The sequence below is a fragment of the Sprattus sprattus genome (assembly GCF_963457725.1).
Source record: "Sprattus sprattus genome assembly, chromosome: 4".
Lineage (NCBI taxonomy): Eukaryota > Metazoa > Chordata > Actinopteri > Clupeiformes > Clupeidae > Sprattus > Sprattus sprattus.
This window is the reverse complement of record NC_137923.1, coordinates 3,601,320-3,625,308: the sequence shown is the minus strand read 5'-3', so window position 1 is coordinate 3,625,308 and position 23,989 is coordinate 3,601,320. Positions and strand designations below refer to the sequence as shown.

At 40.2% G+C, this 23,989-nt stretch overlaps 1 protein-coding gene across 3 annotated transcripts in view; it reads left to right on the top strand.

Annotated features, from left to right (window-relative positions):
- Positions 1–23,696, top strand: part of LOC308363312 (corticotropin-releasing factor receptor 2) — a gene marked incomplete at both ends in the record, with an annotated part of 57,424 nt that extends 33,728 nt beyond the window's left edge. For all 3 annotated transcript variants that reach the window (XM_080836128.1, XM_080836127.1, XM_080836129.1), the window contains 10 exons: positions 1,839–1,924; positions 5,180–5,286; positions 5,684–5,801; positions 9,523–9,676; positions 12,806–12,866; positions 15,075–15,147; positions 15,958–16,043; positions 18,583–18,718; positions 21,957–21,998; positions 23,556–23,696. In XM_080836128.1, coding sequence (XP_080692254.1) covers positions 1,839–1,924; positions 5,180–5,286; positions 5,684–5,801; positions 9,523–9,676; positions 12,806–12,866; positions 15,075–15,147; positions 15,958–16,043; positions 18,583–18,718; positions 21,957–21,998; positions 23,556–23,696 — 1,004 coding nt within the window. The remainder of the gene's footprint in view (positions 1–1,838; positions 1,925–5,179; positions 5,287–5,683; positions 5,802–9,522; positions 9,677–12,805; positions 12,867–15,074; positions 15,148–15,957; positions 16,044–18,582; positions 18,719–21,956; positions 21,999–23,555) is intronic.
- Between the last annotated feature and the right edge of the window lie 293 nt (positions 23,697–23,989).

Below are 23,989 nucleotides of genomic sequence, written 5' to 3'. Positions count from 1 at the left end.
GACTGCCGCTGAACACAGCAAAGCAGTCATATGGTTTGTCAGTTTTTTCTTCTTCTTCTTTTTTTTTCCCACCAAGTTTTGCTCCATGATTTCATATACTGAGACTTCACCAATCCACATGAAACTGGGTATGCTTGTAGCCCAACATGTCTGATATGGAATACACGGTTTGTATTCGTAGGTGTGCATTACACTTGTGCCCCCTGAAGCAGGGTAGGGTCAAAGCACTATTTGGGCAATAGTTTGAAAACCGTTTTGCCAAAATGTTCAAATGTTTATGGCAGGCTCACCTTTGCTAAATGCATTACCATAGCTCTTTACAATTCATTTGTGGAGTAGCACCACCTAGTGAATGATGGTAAAAAAAATAAACGTTTGGCATTTCACTAGCCAATATCTTGTGATGTGAAGGTTCAAGCTTCAGAATATTTGACACCCTGCATCACTTCCACTTTCTTTGGATGCACTCCACATTTTGTGACATATTCTCCATAGGGGGTGCTGCAACTGACACATTTCAATATCTGAACAACCACTTAAGCTAAAATTTTAAAATATGGTATGCTTATATTTGGCTACATTTGCTTCTTAAGTTCCATTCGGCTCTCTCAAGTAATGGCTGTCAATGGCCAGTCTCAATGTAGCAATCAATGCATTCTGTCATCTAGCGAAGTAGTCAAATTGTTCGCTACTTAGGGCAATTCACCCAATCTGTTTGGACCCCGATGATCGCTGCCTCTGGCTATATTTAAACATATTATTATGATATTCTATACCCCTGTCCTGTTATATATGTCAAAGCATTTGCTCAACATTTGCTGTTGCAGTCACAACATACTCTTGCCTTCCGATAATAATCACACATTTTATATATTCATGCATATTGTTCAAAACTGTGAATGCATTAGTATTGAAGTACAGTTATACAATGAAGCGTGTATATGTTTATGCATACATGTGCATTTCACAAAATGCTCATATTTAGCACAAGGATATATCTATTTTTAAAGTCATCCTCATTACCACTAAAATCGCAAGATAACACACTTTTCTTGGAACTGAACATCATTTTTAATTTCACTTAATTTGTGCTAATTTTCTCACTGAAGAAAGTCTACTTAGATGGATCATGATAACAATACCTTTATTATCTTGATGCCCATTTTCTGTCTTCAAGAAAAGAAGAGTTAAGAGTTGTTGCTATTTCCATGGAAGGTGCGGTAAAATGCCATAAGGTTAACAACAACGATGCCATTCTAAAATCTTGTATGTCTGTGTCAAGCATTTTATTTAATTTGATGACTACTTTTTTCAGGCCCTGAAATATGTAAACAAATGTATAAGTAACATCTGACACAAAGAAGTAGAGACAGACATGCATATAGTGAGAAACACTGGTAAGCTGATCAATGTGATGCTAACATACAGCTAGACACACGTGCTAGAACTAAAACTCGAAACAAAAAAACACGTGTTTTAGGGACACATGAAAAATATGCCTTTAGAGGAATAACGACCTTTGAGGCTGAGGTAACTCAAGCTTTGTGCCCTGACTCTTCTATTACTTTAATATGCCAGGACACCTCAGCAGCCGTCATTTCTCAACTAAAGCCCAGCAGGGTGACTGTCCTGATAAGAAGCGGATCCTGGATGTGCGTTATTCATTATATGACCTCTCTGACAAAAGGAAAATAAAAAAGGAAAATAGTTGAAGCAATTCAGGCAAATGTCATGGCATAAAAAACGTTTTCAGTAATATTCTCCTTATTAAATATGCTTGGAGGTACTTGGAGGGAAGGCAGAGTAGAAAAGGTGACTCTCCTTGTTTTCTGTTACAGGAAGTGCATACAGAGAATGCATGGAGAATGGAACCTGGGCTTTCAGAAGTAATTATTCAAATTGCGAGCCGATTTTGGAAGAGAAGGTGGGTTACGCTTTATTTTTTTTAATCATGAGCTTCTCACTTATGGCCATCCTCACTAAATAGTTTACCAAAAGAAAAGCCTCTATTGTCACTGTGTAGAGTATTACGAGTCATGCGCCATGACCCTGTTATGGTACTTGAACTCCTGAACTCATCTTCTGTTCTGTTCCTGGACTCTGTTTCAATCAGTGCGGATTCTGAGGGGATTGGCGTGCTCGGACGTGTTTCTCAGTTTCATTCATGGCTTAAGTAAGAGCTCTAAGTTTGAATTAGAATAGCCTATAATTCATGATTTTGAGAGGCTGAGCACCATGGTATGATGATATGATTGGAGAATGGCAGCGCCCCTGTTTAATGTGAACAATTCAAGCATTTCAGGTAAATCTAGAAATGATTGGTGAGAAATGCTGCATGATGTATTGGACAGTGTTGTATCCCCTCTGTCTAACATAAGATGCCAGAGGGTTCCATAAGTGGGTGGGGGAAAAGCCTTCTAATGACTGATGTAGTCTTTGAATGCCACGTATCCCCATATCCCCCATGGTTGTTTTTTCTCTGTCAGATGACACAATCAGAATCAAACTGATTCGACAGCCCAGCATGTTTTAACTTCTGTGGACACAACTGTTGTACCAGCACATAAGGGATCCCTGTACTCAAGCCACCATCTGGGTAGCATGTGACTGATGAGAATTAAAAGTGCATTAATTTTGACTGTAAATAACCAGATTTGATGTAGTATGAAAGAAAAGGCAAAAGGCTATTCCCAGTAATATGCACGTATTATATCAATGTAATAAGTAGCCTATGTTACTGTCATGCTGATCCAGCCATTACGACAAACCTGAGGCCTAATTATCTGGCTTGCAAATATAATTAGTTTTAGCCTACTTATCACACCATAACCTGGGATTATAGTATATTCATAGCATGTGCTCTATTTATAGATGCTGTTTTTTTTTCCAGAAAGGGCCTTTCAGCATCATCTGAATTGAATCTGCACTCTTATAGTCTAGTCAGGTCAAATCAGGAGCTGCAGTCCAAGTGAATCAGCTGTGTAGCACATACAGCTGTCAGAACCACACTGATGCGAAGCTAAAATGTCTATGTGTTTATCTGAAACTGTCGAGGCCATCAAAATTGACTGTCAGCTTGAAAGGCATATTTGTAGTATGTGTGGCACCTTACGTGTGCAGGGACTTTTGTTTTGAAATATGGATTGAGACGAAGATGCAGAGAAGAGAGGTACTCTGGGGTGTAATCGAGCGTTCAAAATGCATGCCAGGTATGGGAGGGCCTCTCAGCATGAGAAGCCCACCTAGCATTAGCCTTCCATTGACACCCATTCATTTAGGCTTTTGACGACATCAAACAACTTGGCTTCTGAAGCGTTCTGGCCCTTTATATAGTTCTTGTTATTTTCTAAAGAAACATAACACTGCATCGCTTTCTGGCCTCGTGATATACTCTCTCTCTCCAATTATGAACAATTACATCACGAACTTGTGACATCCAGTTACAAAGGAGAGAAGTAACCATATTGTTTGGATAAGAGCTATCGGGGAATCTGAAAAATGAATTTGGCCATAACAGACATTTTGGATTGTGCTCAATCAATCAATGTGGGCTAACTAAAGAGAGCTGGACTGTCGTTTATGTAAGATAACATTTAGCCACAAAAGTAAATATACTTCAAACTGTTAGTCTGGGGAAATGTGTCAAACACTTAGATTCCATACTACTCTATCAACCTGATGAAATTACATCTTAATCCATAATCAAAGATTTACAGTATGTGGGCAGTATAATCCCACCCCCACCCCCCTCACTACCTAAAATAACATTGGCTTTCAATAACAAGGCCTACATTTAGCTGAGAAATTAAATCTCTCTCCTCTTATGTATATCTGACTAATGTATATTGGTACAATTAAAATATTACATTTCTAGGGCACAGCTGCCAGAGAGTACAGTGTTTCTCACGGTGTGTCTTGCGTTGCTCTACGTCACCAAGCTCGACCTTATGCTCTGCAGTAGACCCAACAGGAAGTAGACCATAATCGGGTGTCACTGCTCTCCATCCAAACCCTATGGAGCGGCTCTGTCCACTCATTTACTGCCTATGGGAGGGAGCTAGTGAGGTCAGCCTCATTACAATATTTTAACAATTACATATTCACCCACAGAAGTAATAGCAAAACACAGGCTGTGTTAATTGCATAATTTTTTTGGAATGTGTTAAATATTTCAAATGAATCACAACAATGAACACGTTCATTTTGACAGTACTAGTGAAAACACAATGTTAATGATGTCATTACATATAAATAAAGGCACAATTATATTTTGTATCCAAGGTAATAGGTTTTTGTTCTTTTTCATTCAATCTTAATACAATTACTATGCGATAATGAATGGCATTGGAATTGTGCCTAGTGCACACTGCCAACTATAAAAAGTAGCTTCTCTGGCCCTAGCCTCTGATTAGGTAGTTTTTTTTTTCTCTGCCTGAATGATTTTGTTTGTGTACGTTGAAAGAACCACCCACATGAAATGATCTAGTCTATGTTCATATTTGTATGTCACCCGTTATAATAACAGGCTGTGAAAATGGAACAGTGTGTGAATGTGTAAGTTAACCTTACTGGTTTTATAATGCAGTTTTCATATGACATGGACTTCTGGGATCAATTTAGGGTCAATAATATTATGAGCTGCAGACATCTAATTTGCACATGTGTGTTGGGCAGACACACACTTTTCCTACCCTATGCGACACTGGAGTTACAAGCTTACGACACTTGTAAAGGTCCGGTATTTAGCAGACTCTTTTATCCAAAGTGACTTACGTAGGCATTCGGCCGTGGCCAGGAGCTGATGGCTTATAATTTGAATTCATACATTTAGATGTGTGCATGCATTCGCTTTTCACAGGCACACACAAGGTGAAGGCTGTGAAATGATCTCTGAACATAATTTTACAAACTCACAATATTATTGAGCCTAATATGATCCAATACTTTGCTAGCAATGGTATTGGTATTAGCAAAGCTAGGTATTAATCTACCTTTGAACTTGTGAAAGAAGCCTGAGCTCTTGGTAGCATATTTTTCGCACATTTTTAAGATGACCTGTGATTTTCTCTGTAGATGGACCATTAACCTGCAGCTGTCTCTCTAATTTCTAAGTGCATGTTGAGATCGAAATCTAGTAAATAGATGTACATCCTGCCCTATGTTTTTTTTCTACCCTCAGAGAAAGTATCCCATGCACTACAAGATTGCTTTAATCATTAACTACCTTGGTCATTGTATATCTGTGGGAGCTTTAGTCGTGGCCTTCATACTGTTCCTCTGCTTAAGGCAAGTTTATATCTGTTTTTTTGTTTTGTTTACTGATTCTGGAAGATGATGATTCAATAATTGTAATGAAGACAATTATCCAACATCAGTATTTTTAGATTCATTCATGTACCTAGTTAGTGAAATAATACATCTGCTATCTATTTATTTGTAAAATGTATTTGCATGTCTTATATTGATATAAGTATGTTTGACGCATGACAGATATTACTGCTCTTGTTTCTGAGATAGTCGTTCATTACACATTACTCAAGCTCCAGAGCGTTTATTTGGACTTGGGCTGTTTTCCTTCTTGCATTTATGCATATTCTTAACTCATTTCAGGAATGCAAAGAAGGAAACTGACTCATCATATGCATAGCTGAATGTTCTCTTTTCTTTTCATCTCTAACTCTAGGAGTATTAGATGCCTTCGCAACATAATCCACTGGAATCTAATTACCACCTTTATATTAAGGAATGTCATGTGGTTTCTGCTCCAGCTGATTGATCATAATATTCATGAAAGCAATGAGGTAAACAGTTTGTATGCTGTTAGTATTTGTTATTCTGTTTTTGAATTAATCTTCTCATAACACCTCTTCCTTAACACTGCTCAAGTCATAGGAGTATATTATCTTTTCTAAAGCTAAGCCTAAGAAAGCTAAGAGTCAGATTTTCTAAGCTTTCACCTTGTCCTGAAGATGATACCCTGATAAGTAGCTGTACTTCAATCCAATGAAATGTATTAGGGATGCAACGGTACAGTGTGGCCACGGTTCGGTTTGTATCACGGTTTTTGGGCCACGGTTACGGTTCGGTTTCGATATATCAATATTATCCTGCCGCTAACACGCATTAGGTTATATTTGTCTTTTCTATTTCAAGTCAACAAGGTGCTTCTACTCACACTTGCAGAGACAATGCAAGATGCAATTAAATGTAAAAAGGGCACATATTAAGTAAAATCACAAAATGTATTTTAAACAAGGAACACTATTCTGGCCTTCTGTCAAAAACAGGCAATATTAAATATAGTAAAGTGCAGTATACTGTAAAGTAATGTGAAATGTAAACATTGACATTATTCAATAAACTCAAACAACAAACATTGTCATTCACACACTTAAACCCTAGAAAATACTTAACTGTTATAAATACACCCTTAAAGAACAACAGAACAAACCTTCTCTCTCCTAGTCACTTCGTACAGTTCTGGAATTATTTTGCTGCTGAAATGCGTGCGGGAGGGGATATTAAAACGAGGATCAATGCCAATGGTCTTTATCATGTGACGGAATCCCGTGCCTAAAACTACTGAATAGGGCTGCATGTCTTTCCCTATGAAGACGTCCATTGAGTTGGTTATTGCCTTGTGTTTTTCGGAATTATAAGCATATTGTTGCTCAGGGGCGATTTTAGGATCTGGTCTTTAGGGGGGCCCAGCCCCCAGTGCTCACAGGCACATTATTTCTCGCTATATGAGGTCAACTAGTTCATTTATACATTTTCGAGCTGCAGTATTAGATTTGCTTTGAGTAGTGTTTCCCCCTGCAACAGTCAATTTTAAACTCTTCATTTCAAAAGACTGGCTTGAGATGGGTAACAGAGAGACTGAGACAAATATACCTGACAAAGGCGGGAATAAAGATCTGTCCACTCACATCCCATTCACTTCACACAAAAACATACAGTAATAAGAACTAAGTGACTAGTATCTAAGCAACCTACTTCGGAAGAACCATCGGTCAGATTTTCCCAATGTGTCATTAACATCTCAAAATGTCCGGTTTTCAGCACTGAGCAAATATTTTTTATTCTGAGCGCACATTTCAGCACTGTGAGCAATTAGTAAACCACGCGACCTTACGAAAATGACCACGAGCCTGCGTTTGCCATAGGTTTCCAAAAAAGATGACAGCAAATACATCAATATGTCTACAAGGTTGATATTTATAATGGCTGGACTTTGGAACATTTTAATGATGGTGTTTTACCAGTCAGTTTAGTTGAACTTAAAGGATCTTTGGTTGATATGAAATAAGGTTTAGGGAGGTTATGACTGGTTCACTGGTTATGAATGATAATGATATATATATATATATATATATATATATATATATATACACAAAATAAAATTATCCAAGGTGTTTAGTCATTTCTCAGCAGGTATAACATTTAAGTAGAACTTCATTGAAAGAAAAATGCTAATGCAGTGCTTTACAATAAATATAGTAATTATGGTGTACTTTTTCCTAAAGGGAACCTTTATAAAAAAAAATAATAACTGGAGTGGTTTGCAACAAACTAAGCTACAAAACATGTCATTTGAATTACATTGCGGGAGCTAGGCCTATCTGGCTGTTTGGCTCATCTTGTCTGCAGGCCTATGGAAGACACACCTTTCTGACTAAACATATGTCAAAATGTTGTTGCAGTTATCAAGATCACTTTGAATAGGGCCTAATAGGTCTAATTGAAAATATTGGAAATTTCTACCTCAAATCTTCTCGCCTCACGAGTTTGTCTTAGTGGCATTCATTAGACTGAAACCGCGTTCACAGTCGGCGCTAGATGCTTGGAATGTGCCACAAATGTCGAAGTTGTAGGCCTACCAGATCTGGAAAATGCTCACTTTTCAGCGACCACCTCAATAACCATGAACTTGAATTCGACAAATGCGTCCCGGGACAGCATATTATGCTTCCTCCAGAAGCGCTTCGAACCCTTTCGCCAGATTGGTCACGTCATTCAGCCCATGATCAAATGTAGCCTACTAACTGCACGATCCAACGTGTCCGGCTCAAAGGCAGCCCACTCAGCTCAGGGAAGCGGGCATCCAAGTGCTCACAAACTTTAAGGACAAACAGAATAATGTCACTTTTGTTCACTGCACGTTTTCCCACTAGCGAACTCTTTTCGCGTTTACCTCCGAGCATATCTAAATATGTCTGAAAGTTTTATCCTACCTTAGTCAGTTTGGACTATTTCATGTAGCCGCTCATGTTTTAAATGTTAGGCAGACCTTTTTCTGGGGCACCTGCTCTGCCTTTCTTTTCGCCATGGTAGCCTATAACTGCTGGAGCAGAGACCGGCAAGAGAGCTAAAGGAAATGTTGTATGAAAACATTCTAACGCACATCCGGCTTGGTTGTCAGACATGTCAGTATTTGAAATGTTTATTACCTAGCCTACATCCCCTTTGATGCTCAGATTTTTAAACCCTAAAAAAAAAATCGTTTATGCGGTGTGAAAAATGTGCGCAGTTTGAAAAATGTATTGCGCGGGCTCTTCGACTGGCCTGCGCGTCGAATGTAGTTGATGGACGAGTCATAAGCCTCGTTTGAAGCAGCGTTGCCAGACATACAAGGTTGCCAGATTGGCCAGTGCAACCAAAGTATTGCGCGATGGCAGAGCAAGATTTTCGCATAATATAATATTTTTAAAATGTGCTGAGCCAGGTGGGGCCAAGCTATCTCACGGTGGGGCCATGGCCCCACTAAAAATAGCCTAAACTCGCCCCTGTTGTTGCTGAAATGCTGCAGCAATGGATGGTTGTGTTTTCGGCGACAAACCGTGCTGCCACTTAAGAGTTACAGCCGGGTGATGACGGGGCAAGTGGCTCAACATGTTGGATGTACCTGTGGAGTAGGCGATCGTAGGAAAGCAATGCCTGCACACCGTGCTTTGCTTGCTGACGATCTTTTTCCCTTTGTCATCATACTCCACACTGAACCCAAAATGTTCCCATACAGCTGATTTGTAAGATGACGGTGCCTCTTCAAATTTTCTTTTCTCCGTTTCTGGTTGACTCGCCATGATCGTGCTGCAACAGGGAAAGTTTCGTTTCTCCTCACATGAATCTCCAGCGTCTGCATTCAGAGCGCTGATTGGCTCTTGGGAAAGTCAGTACAATTCTGATTGGTTGTTGTATGGTTGTGGAGCGCAGAACTCATCCCCTGCTGGGTCCCAAGCAGTCATGCTATCGCCCAATACATGCGTGCATTCATTATAGCCACATATTAAATTAAAAGTTTAATGTCACCCATACCGTAATATCGCGGTTCACCTGGGTCAACCGAACCGAACAGGGCGAACCGAACGGTTCGATAAAATACCGAAAACCGTTGCATCCCTAAAATGTATTGAGGATGTGTATCTAGTAACATGGAAGCAGTACAGTTATAAGTTAGGTTTATGTCTAGTATAATCAATCACAGTTATTTAAAGTTATGTCTGTATGTTTTCCTCTTTCCAGCCATGGTGTCGTCTTATAACAACAATCTATAACTACTTTGTGGTGACCAACTTCTTCTGGATGTTTGTGGAAGGCTGTTACCTCCACACTGCAATTGTGATGACTTACTCCACAGATAAGCTCAGGAAGTGGGTGTTCCTGTTTATTGGCTGGTGTAAGTAGGCAGCGTGTTCATACCTTTGTGGTTGATTGCTGTTTTTGATGGTCCGTCCAAAAATAGACACACACACACACCTACACACCTACACACACACCTACACATACACACAAGCACACGCACACGCACACACACACACACACACACACACACACACACACACACACACACACACACACACACACACACACACACACACACACACACACACACACACACACACACAGACATATCCATAAACCTATTGTGATGCAGCCAATCAAAACAAATGTTAATGCCCAGTGATCTCCATGACATGGATGAAGCTGTCCTCAGCTCATTGGTGCATTATTGAGTAGGATGCAGGGGGACAAAGCTACCCACAATCATTGGAAAAAATCGCCCACTGCACACTAAATGTAATAATTACGCTGAAAAGCTGTTCCATTACCAACCCTAAGGAATTAGTGGTATCAGACTTCTTTAATTAATTATATGAATTGTTGCATTTTTTTTCAGTTAGATGCAGCAAATAGGGATGTTTAATTGCTGTTGAGTTCAGTGAACCTGGAATTGTAAAGGCTTGAAAAACCAAAGTGTCAAATTAATGATGACACCCAGGTCACTGTAATTATAATAATAGCATAAAAGCTTTGGTGTCTCCGCCTCTGTGATACTCGTTCACGTCAGTTTGTGCAACAGAGTGTGGCTGAATGCTCTTCAGTACAGACAGTGTAGCTGTCCCGAATGTTGCCATATGAAATTTTATAGTGTTTGGAGACATTGATTATACATTATGAAATGAAGTACAGCATTGTGAAATAAAAGTACAGTGTGCAACGAAATGTAATCCAACATTCAAGATAACAGCTGTTGGAAAAATATTTCATAAAAATGTGTTAAGTAATCATTTATGTTATGTAATTTCATGTTGATTCTTTTATTTTTAGAAATTTCACTGAGGTTGCGTTCTATACTTCAGAAGCCACCAGTGAAATGTCAAAGCGACTACACTTATGCGCTAGCAGAGAGATATAGCACAAAACTCAATTAAATATAGACGTTTTAAAGAAAGTGAGTCATTCCCAGGCTAGGCTGCATTGCTAGGTGATACAAATCAGTAGCTTTCTGGCTGGGGTTGTGGTTTGGACACCTCATCCAAGAGGTTTATTGGCTCCTGTTGGGTTTTTACATCTGAGGTTGTAGCTACAGCTCTAGAAAAAAAGCCACAGATGCCCACAACCCTCCTACCCATGCATTATACATGCCCACCTCGGGCAGATGTGTTTGGGGGAAGTCAAGACTCTTGTGTTGTTGGTCGTCTTGCCAAAGGACAACTCTAAATAAAAGTTGAAGGGCAGTCATGTAGCTAAACTACAGATGACTGTCACTGATGTTTTTTCTCCGCTTCAGTGTTACAGTGCTAAAATGACGCATAACATAGGCCAGAGTGGATTGAGTCACTTGTGTGCTGTGGGACATGACTGCAGGACTGTCTTTCCTTTTGATGAGATATATAGTATATAGGGGGAAATGCATTAAATATGTCAGATCTGTTCAGATAATGGAATTTACGGGTACTTACTCAGTCGAAAGTCTAAAGCGTTTAATCTATAAGAGGCCATTCGTCTCTAAAAAGCCTTTTCTTTGAAAAAGGGCAAGCAAAACACATGCACACACACACACACACACACACACACACACACACACACACACACACACACACACACACACACACACACACACACACACACACACACACACACTCAGTTTGCTTATCCTACATGTAATGAAATATTTCCACCAAATTACCTGATGCAGAAATAGAACATCTGTGTCAGTCCAAAGATAATCCCAGATGAAATGAACTATGCCTTCCACAGTCGTGGATGGGGCATGAAGGTCACAGAGTGCTGTGCTGGGGTTGAGTTACATGTGTGGGTAAATCCTTTCAGTTCAGGTGTCTCTTACAACCCCTTTTTTTCCCTTTCCCCTCTAATTTGATTACTTTTCCGAGGGTATTAATTCATGCATGCTTCTTTTTAATCAATTGTTTTTCATTTGAACAGAAAGGCCTGAGCGACCCAGCTGAAAACAGTTCTAAGCCCATTTACGCTTGACTCAATGAGCAGCCATGGCTGTTTTTAGCTGGGCTTTCTTTTGCAACATATCCCTAGGCTCTACAGCTTTGTTGCTTTCAGAAAATGCAATGTTAGCAGCATTCATGCTTGTTTGATGTACAAAAGTACACTGTAGGTATTTTACTCCATCAAAATGACCTTAACAATGGTGCGATGGCAGTTAGATTTCTGATAGTGCATCAATGCAATGACATTTGAGGACAGGATAAAGCAGAGTCAAAAGAAAGAAAACACGAAAACGTTGGTGGGCTGTAAGGTTTGGTGGTCAAAGTAAGGTATTGGATGTACTGTAGGGCTGTAGTGGTGACAAACATCCTCATTATTATTTTTAGGATATATTAGGACGGTTCAGTCAGTCAGATTGAAGAATTGAATTAAATCTGATTTACATGAATGTTTAATATTAAAAACGCCTCTGATAATAGTGTCTGACGGGTGACTTTTGAAAAGGCTTGACTGTAGTTTTTAAATGTGAAAATAGGGAATGATTATGGCGTTAAAGGCTCCATTGATCCTCTTAACACATTGCCTATTTCTCTTGAGCGGTCAAAGTGAAATAATCACTGCCCCGGCCTAGGACCTGGGACTTCTGGCATCAGAGGCACCAGGCCGCGGCTTATCTTAGCGGGACTCAATAGGGTATGGCTGAGCTAATGTAGTCGGCCACATAGGAGCTCATGATTAGCGCTTGCTCAGCATGATGAAAGGGGACTTAATCACACACTCAACAGCCTCTGCTCAGCCCATTGGTTCAGTGGATTTGCTCAGTTTAAGTCTCCACTCCTTACCCTGCTGCTGGCTGCTCATGGGCGTCAGGAGGGGGTTTTGTCTTATGAGGGCAAAGGACGCATTCAAAGCTGCATTGATTTTCCATCCACCACAAGCAACTAAATGTTCAGTCTTACTTGAAGTCTCCTTCAAACCCCCTTCCTGCATCATACTGGGTGTTTACTGAATCAGTTTCCTTGTGTGCTTTTGTTTTAGTTGTTTCCTTTCTTCTTTCCAGGTATTCCATGTCCAATAATTGTGGCATGGGCCATAGGAAAGCTGTACAATGAAAATGAACAGTAAGTGCCTGATTTTAGTGAAGAACACCTAAATGGCTCTCGGTTATCCTATGAAAGACAGCAGAAGCTCTCAACATTTACCAAACTTGCTTTGAGAAGGGAGTCAGGCTTACGCAGATGATGACTCACTGTTTTCATTGAACACAGATGTCCTTTCCCAGAACCATGAATAAAGCTTAACACCCCCCCCCCCCCCCCCCCCCATCCACTGACCATTTAAAGCTGAATTATGGAGATGTGGCCACACAAAGTTTCATCAATATCGCTTGAATCCGTTTTGCACTCAATTGGTATGGTTAAAGAATGACAACCCAAAAGCTGTAGAATTGACAACAGTTTTCTTTCAGATGTCAACAAAAAACAAAGGAAGAGTGTCAAGAACAGGGATCCCCAAAATATCACAAAATGAGCATAATTCTACCAGATACCAGTAATATGGACAAATCACTTATCTAATTAATGAGTGGAGTTTGGTTTGAGTGGAGAGCGTACTGCCACTCTAACCAGTTCTGGCTATGATAAGACACACCCTTAGAGAAGGGTCATTCCATGTCATTACAACTAAATTGGGAAAATCTTTCCATCAAACCATCTCAGAATTGGCTAATAATGTATCCCCTTGGCAAATGCACTCTCAGATGACATCCAAAATTATAGCTTCCTACTTGCAAAACTTTTCTGTTTAGAATTTATTTAGTGATTTTGAAAGCTACCTTTAAAGTAAGCATTTTTGAAAGCATCTTGAAAGGTAGTTTTCACGAGTACTAAATACATTCTAAACAGAAAAGTTTTGGGAGTAGTTACATTTTGAGATACTGTATGTCATGTAAGAGTGTTTTTGTTAAGACAAAAGATTATCAGCCAATTGTGGTGCGGTGTATGCCCATAGCTGCCTAAATGACACGGGATGACCCATAATAGATCTTCTTGGTTGTTGGTCAGACTTTGGCTCAGTTGCATGTTGTGATATAAAGCAACCCCCCTGAGCCTCCACACTAAAAGCATGTCCAATCATCCCCACCATGTGCTGTAACCAGGCCCAGAGGAATGATGGCCACTGACAGCTCCACAGGCCTTTTTAACTAGAACTAGATAAGAAATTGTTGTTGATGATGACATTGACCTGAGCAGGAGACGATTGGGAGCATGTCTAGTCTGCCAAGATCCAAGAGCTTCTTGTTACTGCAGATAGTGGAGTTATACCAGGACTCAGTTAAATGCTGATGAATACTCTACCAACTAGGAATACAGTAACCCTCCACGGGGATACAAAACATGCAGCATCTGCACTTTTGTGAATACGTCTTAACTGTCCTTTTATCATATTATTGCCCTGAAAGCTGTTTGATTTAAAAATTAAGAAGTCAAGCCCAGAGGAGCTGTTAGAATGATTCTTCACCGTTTTAAAAGCATACTCTGTCACCCCCACTCCCCTCTTCACCATCCCCTTTCACGGCTCTCCCACACATACTTCAGCTCTAATTGAATAAGGGAATAAAGAGAATTTCTTAAAATATAACAAGTGCTGAACCATGTGGGACTCCCCCACAAAGTGTGTGTTTTTCTGTGTGTCTGTGTGTGTGTGTGCGTGAGTGTGTGTGTGTGTGTGTGTGTGTGTGTGTGTGTGTGTGTGTGTGTGTGTGTGTGTGTGTGTGTGTGTGTGTGTGTGTGTGTGAGAAAGAGAGAGAAATTGTACACTTTCTCTGAACGAATAGCCTTGAATAAAGTGGCACAGCAAGGGCATTCTCCTGGAAATGAGACCTGTGAGTGTAGGCTTCCACCACTTAGAGTGGACTACTTTCTGACCAGTAAGGAACAGCCTGTGCTTGGTGGAGTAGTAATCTAGAGGGCAGTTATCCAATATTAATGCATATGAATGTGCTCTAACTGAATGTCTTAATAGAAAGTATGTGGCATATCAACATGTATCACTATTGCGACGTCCATAATGGCCATGTGTGAATATGGAGAAAAGTGAAATACAAGTATTTGCTTTAATTACATTGTGTGCTCTTCTAATGCATATTAATCATAGGTCCTTTACCTATGCAATGTCCAAATACCGCCTCAGTCTTAGCACTGTAATACATCTATGTATATATACATCTGCAATACATACAGTTTGACCCAAATGCAGAGACAGCATGTACAAATGGCTATATCTTATGACTGTATTGTGGTTCGTGACTTGAATTTTATTACATGCAGATGCTGGTTTGGGAAGGAACCTGGAAAATACATAGACTATATTTATCAAGGACCTGTGATCCTTGTTCTACTGGTGAGTGAAACACAGCTGAAACTCTCTGTGCTTCCGTTCTGTGATATTTATTTTGAAAAGCAGTTTTTCTATGATTTCTCCACTTCCTTCGTCACCAAATAAAAAAGAAATAAAAAACACCCTAATCATGTGACTCAGTCCTGCGTGTTAGCATGCAGTCAGTGGAGGAAGCAAACCGCGCGTGAAAGTGCTGAATGCGCACAATCTGGGCACAAACCAATTTCTGAATTGGCTGCTGAGGCAGATAACAGAGGCAGAAATGTGGCGGTGCTAAGTGGAGGCCCAGAGGATTGGTAGACCTCGAAATAATTTCATTCTCATTTATCTGTTTGTTTTGCCAGCAGCCCTCTCATGTTTTGCCCCATCAGCATACATGTAGGTCACGCATATCAGAGCACATGTAGGTCACACAGATGCATCGATTTGGTTTAGACTTGATTTATTTATTTATCTTTATTTATATTTAACTATAGTCCTCCTCTGTTTGCTTCTCTAAATCATTGTCTTGTTCCTCTGCATTGGCAGACTGCTGTTTAGGCGTCAGAGTGCAACAGCATCTTAGCATTAGTAGATGGTAATGTGCAATCCATTCCAAGATTTTGTTAGCTAAGTTGATTATGCACAGTCATGTTTACAGCATTTTTTAGAGGTTGTTCTGACAGTATATTCAGTAAGTACTACTTCTAGGCTATATATTACTAGCTTCCATTTCTGTTACGTCTTTTCTCTATATTGATCAAAGATATGCATCCATGATTCTCCTGCAAATCACCTTTGTTTATCAATTTTCTTTGCCTTTTTCTGTGCTAGATCAATTTTGTATTCCTTTTCAACATTGTAAGAATTCTCATGACAAAACTGAGAGCTTCCACTACATCTGAAACTATACAGTACAGGTAAGATAGATTCAAGCATTTCTGCTAAATAATTGTTATTTTCATTTAGTTAGTTTAAAAACATTTTCTCTTTGAAGAATGTTGAGATCTTTCAAAGAAGATATCATGTACACACTGATGCTTCCATTCAGATGTTTTGGCAGATGGAAATATGAATTCTGGGTAACTGATCTGTAGTACCCTTGAGTCATGCATTAATTGTCATCAGAGCTAATCAAGCAAATCTGTTTACTGGAGACCTTGATACATTTTGAGCACATCACATCAGGGATGTTTTGGAAATATATCTAGTTTTATCACCAACAGTTGAAAACAAGTGTTTTAATGCGCTCTTGTTAGATTTGAAAATGAAGTATATCTAGTTTTATCACCAACAGTTGAAAACAAGTGTTTTAATGCGCTCTTGTTAGATTTGAAAATAAAGTGTATATCAAAGTGTCTTCACTCCCATAAAAGAGTCAGAACATAAGGCATTAGTGCAGTGGACTGTCATTGCTTATGTTGAAAGCAATAACGCTTTTTAACATCTTCAAACATGAAAACAAAAAAATAAACAGGCCATCTGCCTGCATTAACTCGAAAAACATCTTCATCAAGCAAAGCTGAACAACACTGAAAGTGTTGTTTTGTTTTACACCTAGATGGCAATCTCTGTAGATAGAGCCATCACGTATTAGAGACGGACCATATTATAAATTATTGTATGGCATTCACCAGAACTGTAGATTGGGTGGTCATTTAAGATGTGCACGTAATACTAACCATTTCCTGTGTGTTAACATGGTACAGCTTGTGTCCCTTTAATTATTAGAGGAAAGCCAGTGAGAGTCTTTAAGTGTTGTAAGATTCTGTTTTGGGTTCATAGTGAATGGCAGATAACAGAATGTGCGTCTCACTGCTCTATGCATCGCTGCACTCAGGCGTGTTTTGCCAGGTGTAATAAGTGGGCTGTGCTCAGCAGTGGCTCCAACATGTCCTGGATAGAGGAATCCCTGAAGAACCATCTGTTTCCATTTGACTTTGTGCTCCTGTGATAAGCTCCAGTGACAAGTGTCTTCCCTTGCAGCTCTAGCTGTTTTTAGCTGTCTGTTAATAATGACTTTGACCTATCAAGAACTACCCAGTGCCACTCAGGCAATACCAGTTGCATAGCATATGCATAGTAGTCCTTCAAATACTGCAGCCTGTATGCTAATGTGCTTTAGTTTTTCAACCACATATGTCAGTATGTATCAGTATGACTGTTATTCCAAATCTGGACTTTACTGCACCACCTTATTCATTCTGTTCGCTGGAAAGCTCTTTACGTGAATAGCAATTACACTTTGATTGTGTGAGCAATATTCCTTTCCTGATGATTCGCCATTCTCTATTTACACAAGCTCAAGGAATGCTTCGGCGTGCAGGAAGAATATGGCCATTTGTGTGATGGGTGCCACTCTTGGCAACTCAGTCTTAAAAGTTATACGGCTCCATGGTCTTACGACCAAATCAAACAGATTATCTGTGTTATCGTGCAATACTGTACAGTATCTCCAAAGGCCAGTTTAGGGTTTGGGCAGTTTAGCTTTTTATGTAGACTTCCACTCCAACATTGATTAAGTCACATGTCCTTTGTATATGTTACATTTTTGTTGAAGATGCGGGGCAGGGGCAACCTTCTGTCTCTGTGAAATACTCAAACTCGTTAAACTCATGCTGCCATGGATAAATAACACAATAAATGAAAGGATCCCTGATGTTTATAGATTACTTAAGATTTCTTAAGTGTATGTAGTAATATCACAAAATAGCCAGTGTTGATTGTATTAATCGATTAACTGCAGATATTGCCAGATGTTTCAGAGAAGCTAGATTTTATGATCATTGCAAATAGAGATCTGATGTACATAGAAATAGAATGGGTATGTTCATCATTTTAAAGCATATTTGAATAAATGCTAAGGAGTGGTAAGGAGCTATCCTGTACCATACAGGGCAGGACTGTGTCTGTTGGCAGCATTGAGGGAACTGAGTGATTAGTCACCCTGAGATTAGTGGCCTGTCCATGGTCACAGTTTGGCATCCTCTAAGGCCGGAAGACTTGACACTTTGAGACTGCAAATGTTCAGTCGGAACATCACCATGACACAAACTTAAAAATGCAGATTCGGCAGGGGTTTAACCTCATGCAATCCCTCTTAAAAATTAATAAATATATATTTTAGATTGAAAAATTCATTAGTCTCTGCTGTTATACTTCAGATCTTCCAAATCCATCCTGGTTTAATCCTAAATCCCTATTGGTGTATTAACATCCATATCTTGTGCTTGGAGCAAGGGAGTACTGGGGGAAGCCTTACTCCATGGCGGTTTTGTTCCGCAATATGCTATTTTTTTCATTTATCCATTTGCTTCAGTTTGTTTCACTCCAATCCTGCGATGTTCATTACTGAGTTTGCAAACAGACATGTAGTTGTACCTCCAATGAAGTATCTATGTAGCCTAAACCATAACAACTTTATCAAATAACATTTCCTCCCTGTTTTGTTGTTTTCAGGAAAGCTGTGAAGGCCACACTAGTTCTCCTGCCCTTACTTGGAATCACTTATATGTTGTTCTTTGTGAACCCTGGGGAAGATGACATTTCCCAAATAGTGTTTATTTATTTCAATTCATTTTTACAGTCATTTCAGGTAAGGATGTGTCCTTTTTTACCAATCCACCTATGATCTTTATGTGGTGACCACTGTAAACTATAAACATTTGAAATGAGTTTTGATGCATGTTTTATGATAACGGGTTTACTACACTTGCACAGTAGCATTGGGTGGTATCAGGGTGTTACGTTATACCGGGGAAGGTATGATTTTCAAAACTGTCAAAAGTACACTCCACTCCACTTTCTACTATCAGTCACAAGCAGGGCTAATATTTGATATAACTCAGGCAATCTCACCAATGTTGTTATGTGCTTACACTCACGTTACTGTTAGTAGATTAGTTAACTACATTTCCCATACACCCTTTGGGTGAATCCGTTTTTTACGACGATGAATTGTAGTGATGCTGCTGAAATAAATGAAGGGTGAAGGGTGAAGGTCTTTTGAACTCTTCAACAAGGAGATGTCTTCACATTTCCCTAGCACTCAACTCCCACACTGATGACCCCGTTTAGTCTCAGACGATTCCGGAGTTTACAGTGCATGATGGGTAACGCCGACTTGGCGGTATCTGCGGAAGTGTCCTCAGGTCCTCTAGCAAGGTCTACTGAATCTATGGAAGAAGGGCGTCCCATCTTTTCATTATTCTATGGGTATTTAAACCCAGCAAGACTTGTCTAAGTAGGTTAATTGCTTATTAGACACACAGCATTGTAGGCTAGACAATGTCATACATGCCACAATGACTTCTGTCACCAGCAGCTCAGCTTTTTTTTTTTTTAAACGAATGCCGTCAAGTACCTTATATCCTGCTGAAATGTCAGGAAGATATGAAGGTATGAAAAAATAGAACCTGCCCAAGCCTAGTGCTCAGTACAATTGCTCTATTTGCTTAATGTCAGTTTTAAAGAGAGGCAGTCGTGCTGCATGGCGCACTTGTGATCACAAGGTTAATGTTGATCAGAACTCATTGTGAGCACACATGTGGAGGTGGGCGCTAGTGGAGTGGGCTGGTCTTGTGACAGGTAAAAAGCAATCAGCACACATTACAGTTAGCTTCCACCACATGTGGGAGGTAAACTATTCACCAATTTTATTTTATTTATTTATTTTTTGAAAGAGAGAGAGAGTGTGTGTGTGTGTGTGTGAGAGAGAGCGAGCAAAAGAGAGAGAGAGAAAGATGGAGAGTGTGTGTGTGTGTGAGAGAGAGAGAAACGGGGGGGAGAGATATCATCATCCAGGCACCATGCGTAGGATAAGGGTCTGTGAGTGTTGGGTACATTACCAAAATGATGATGTACGTAATTGCTGTTAAAAACTCTCCAACATGTTGAATCATCCACACGCCATTTGAGGACATGTTAAAGAGCACAAAAATGGCAGTTGCATGGCAAATCCTCCAGTCTGGTTAATTGAGAATTGTGAATTTAAAAGGTGGGCAGTTTACGCCATTAATATGTAAATGCACTGGATCAGTGCAAGCACTCCTTTTTTGTGAGGATCGAATGCGAGTAGAATGGGTTTGAGGCCTGATGCAATACATCTGTGTTGCAAAGCAGTTTGCAGTAGTGCTGAGTACTTGAGTTCGCGTGTGCTGTGTGCTAGTTCCCAAGGCGATAGTGACAAAGCCGGACAACAGCAGCGTGATCATTTCTTTCTTACTAAAGTCGACTCAGAGGGTTGATGCTTTTGCCAAAACACTTCACGTCTTTCAAGGCCAACTAAAAAATAACCTTTAATGCTTCTCAGACTTTTGCTTTTCTGATTTTTTATACTTAACCTGTCTTCTTACACGGTTGCGTTTTTGCCTTTGTCATGAAGTACATTTGTTTTCCCTAAAGACTGGTGGTTGGCTTGCCTTCTGCTCTGCTTACTAGACTAAGGCAAAGTGCCTGCTTGAAAAAAAATCTGCTTTTGGTGGACTAGAATGCCCTGTACACAATTCAAGTGAATCATCTATCATGTTACATTAATGATGCTTTATATAAAGATTTTACAATATACCATGACTAAGTTAGTGAGGGTGGTCTTTCAATTTCCCCCTTCAGCTCAGCAAATCAGAGATTTTAACAAGACAACTTGTTCATCTGGAGCATGCTATACACGTCCAAATCATTCAGTCAGTACATTTGCATAAGTCATATTTTCTTGCTGTCCATGGCTCTCCTTTCTGAACTGGATTAACTACCTCATTAATATTTCCTTTTATAACTCAGTTAATCTTCCGAGCCTGTAATGCTGTAATTGGTCTCAATCTGGTGATGCTCTTTTTTCCCAACCTTCAAATTCCTTTTCTCAAATTTCGACAGTGTCTCCACAAAACAAGTAAGGTAGCTTGTTGGTGAAGTGCCTCAGTGCAGCCTGGTGTTCTTGCTTCAGTATGGTTTACAGTCATGGTTATTTGCATAATTCCCCACCAAAATATGTTATTTGCAAAGCAGATCCCAACTCCATTAAGCTCCATGCCCTCTCTCCGCTTCCTTTGTCAGATTGTTTTCATTTTCTTCCCCCCTAAAGGCATCTGTGTCATATGACCAGTGAGCAAAAGAGACTAATTTGTCTTATTCTCCTCTGTGAGCGCAGTTTTTGCTGTAGTGGGCATGTGATGTGTTAAAGGCTACTCGGCACTCCCAGCATCACAACCCCCAACCTTATTCAGGTCGAGATGCAGCATTATTTAAATCAAAATACAGCTCGGTGCAAAGAGTTTTGTTTTCCCCTCAAAACATTTTATAGGAGCTGCCTTTGATGGTTTGCTGAAAGCCCCCCACAGCCAGCTGACACCTCAGTTTCAGGATTTGCCAATTATTTATGGCTTGGCGTTGTCGTGTGTCCGGATGCGTCTGCCTCCACCTCATTCGCACGCCCGAGCAGAGCTGAAAGAAATAAATCTCTCTTTTCAGCCACGCCATGTCAGAGGTCTGCGTCGCAGTGCCCCGCTTGCATTATGACTGTTAATGCAGCATACAGGGAATACTCCAGCCTGGTTTGGAGAACTGTTCATACTGCATTTAACACATTACATAGCACAGATGTTGATGAATACAACTACATTTCAGTCTGTTATTCAGACTGTTTCATCATGTATGGAGAAGTGTGTCGTAATGTATGATTTAACTTGAAACAGTTTTAGATTGTGTGGGTACATTAGAGTGATGCGCTAATGTGTGTGTTTTTTTCCGACAGTGGTGATGAGAGACCTTTAGTTCCATGGCGGCTGTGATGAGTGTTGATATTGGATGGGCAATAATCCTTTGTTATTGTTTTCCAGGGCTTCTTTGTGTCAGTATTTTACTGCTTCCTTAATGGAGAGGTAGGTAAACACTGAGTGTAATTTCATGCATGAGTTGACTGGGTGGCAGGTCTGTCAATAAGCAAGGTCAAGAGGGCATTTGGAACACATAAAGCCTCTTTACCCACAATCCCTCACCTTCCTCAGATGGAGCAGGGCCACCCATTATTATCCCAGAAGCCATTTATACTGAGACTCAACAGTGCAGATTAACAGTCACCAGTCCCTTCCCAATCTCCTTTATAGGCACATTAGCCAACAGAAGACATTTCATGTTTTTGTTTGTTTGTTGGTTTGTTAATTAGTTTTATTAAGGATATTTTCATCTCTGTTGCCTAGTGCTATCATTCTTGTGTGTGTTTGTGATCGTGTTTGTATGTATGCAATACAAGATATAATGCCACATGTATCAACACTGCGTATGCACTTAAATCGTGCTGAACACTTATCTACGCATTCAAACGATATTTATGTAAAGATAATTGCTGGGAAAACATTCATTACTCATAATCTCAAAAACCTATGTACACGAATCGTGGGATTGTGCACACACATGTTGTATGCAAGGATTGGTACGTTTGGCCCCCCAAAAAATATATTTTAGAAATGCCATTGAGTGGGGATGAAACAGCTGAATGAAAGGCCTGATGTAATGTCCATTAGGTGTATCCCATCATATATGCATTAGGCAGGAATGATTATCTGGGAATGGCTTAATGCCCCCATTCCTCATTTCTCTTGGTTGTTGTGACATGAAATGTCAACAGAATGCCTCTCCTGAGGAGTGCCATAGGGGACAATAAACCTTCAACTGTGTAGTTGCATAATAGATCATGTATATACATACCATCTTGATGGAACTTTGTTGTTCTTTGACCATTATTTGTGGCCATATGGCATCATAAGTACTTATTAATGAGGACTTAACTGTCAGGATCAATTTGAATCACTAAAGACAGTACGTACTTGAGTATTACATAGATTGCAATTTAAGGCAATTAAGGGCTCATTCAAGACGAGAAAAAAAATATTCTACTGTATTTGATTTGAAGATGAAAGCTGCTCAGAAGGAGTTTTCAGGGCAGCCCTGTTTAAATCCAGATGGAATCTTCTTTTGTATTGCTCTTCAAGCCCCGGCGCCTGCAGCAACTCTCTGTGTGCAGCCTTCTCCCCCTGTCTGTGGGAGAGCTCCGCTCAGCCGATGATCATTTGGTTAGAGGCCGCTTTGTCATGCTGCATTAAAGTTGCATGCTTAGAAAGGGATCATGAATCAAGTAAGGGTTAAAGGGCCACCTACAGACCTAAGGGCCATACCGTAACAAAGCAGGATGTGCCCACTTCACCGGAGCGGAGTGAAGGAGGCTGTCCCCAGAACAGAGATGCTTTTGGTTGAATCTCTCCATCGTCTGTGGTTTGTTTTCAGCCGACGGTGTCTCAGCCTTTGACTAGACCCAATCGTAAGGAGGAACCAGTCATCAGGCGTTTGTCTTCTCAGAGTGTAACACCTGTACTGATGCGGAGCAGGAGCTCATCTGTGTTCCCCTCTCATTTTGTTTCATTTCTGTTTCCATGTTACAGGTGCGCTCGGCTGCCAGGAAAAGGTGGCACCGCTGGCAAGACAACCACCAGTTGCGTGTGCGGGTGGCACGTGCCATGTCCATCCCCACGTCCCCCACACGCATGAGCTTCCACAGTATTAAGCAGACCACTGCGGTGTGACCTGTGCCGGCCAGGCCGGCTGTCTCGTTTCATGCAGATTTGCTGTAAGCGATTACACCAACCGTGAGTGAGTGAGTGAGAGACCGGCTGAATGTGTCCATGCCAGCAGTCCATACTGCAGATTGGTTGAGGAAATGCCACTGTACTGTGTGTATGCATCTGAGGCTGTGAGATTAAGAATGAACTGAACATTAAGGACTAGGAATACACACTGGTCTTTTCATCCTAAGGTTGTCTCTGAGTGCTATTTCATGATGTCCAATCCAGCATAGTTCCTGCTGCAGCATATAGTT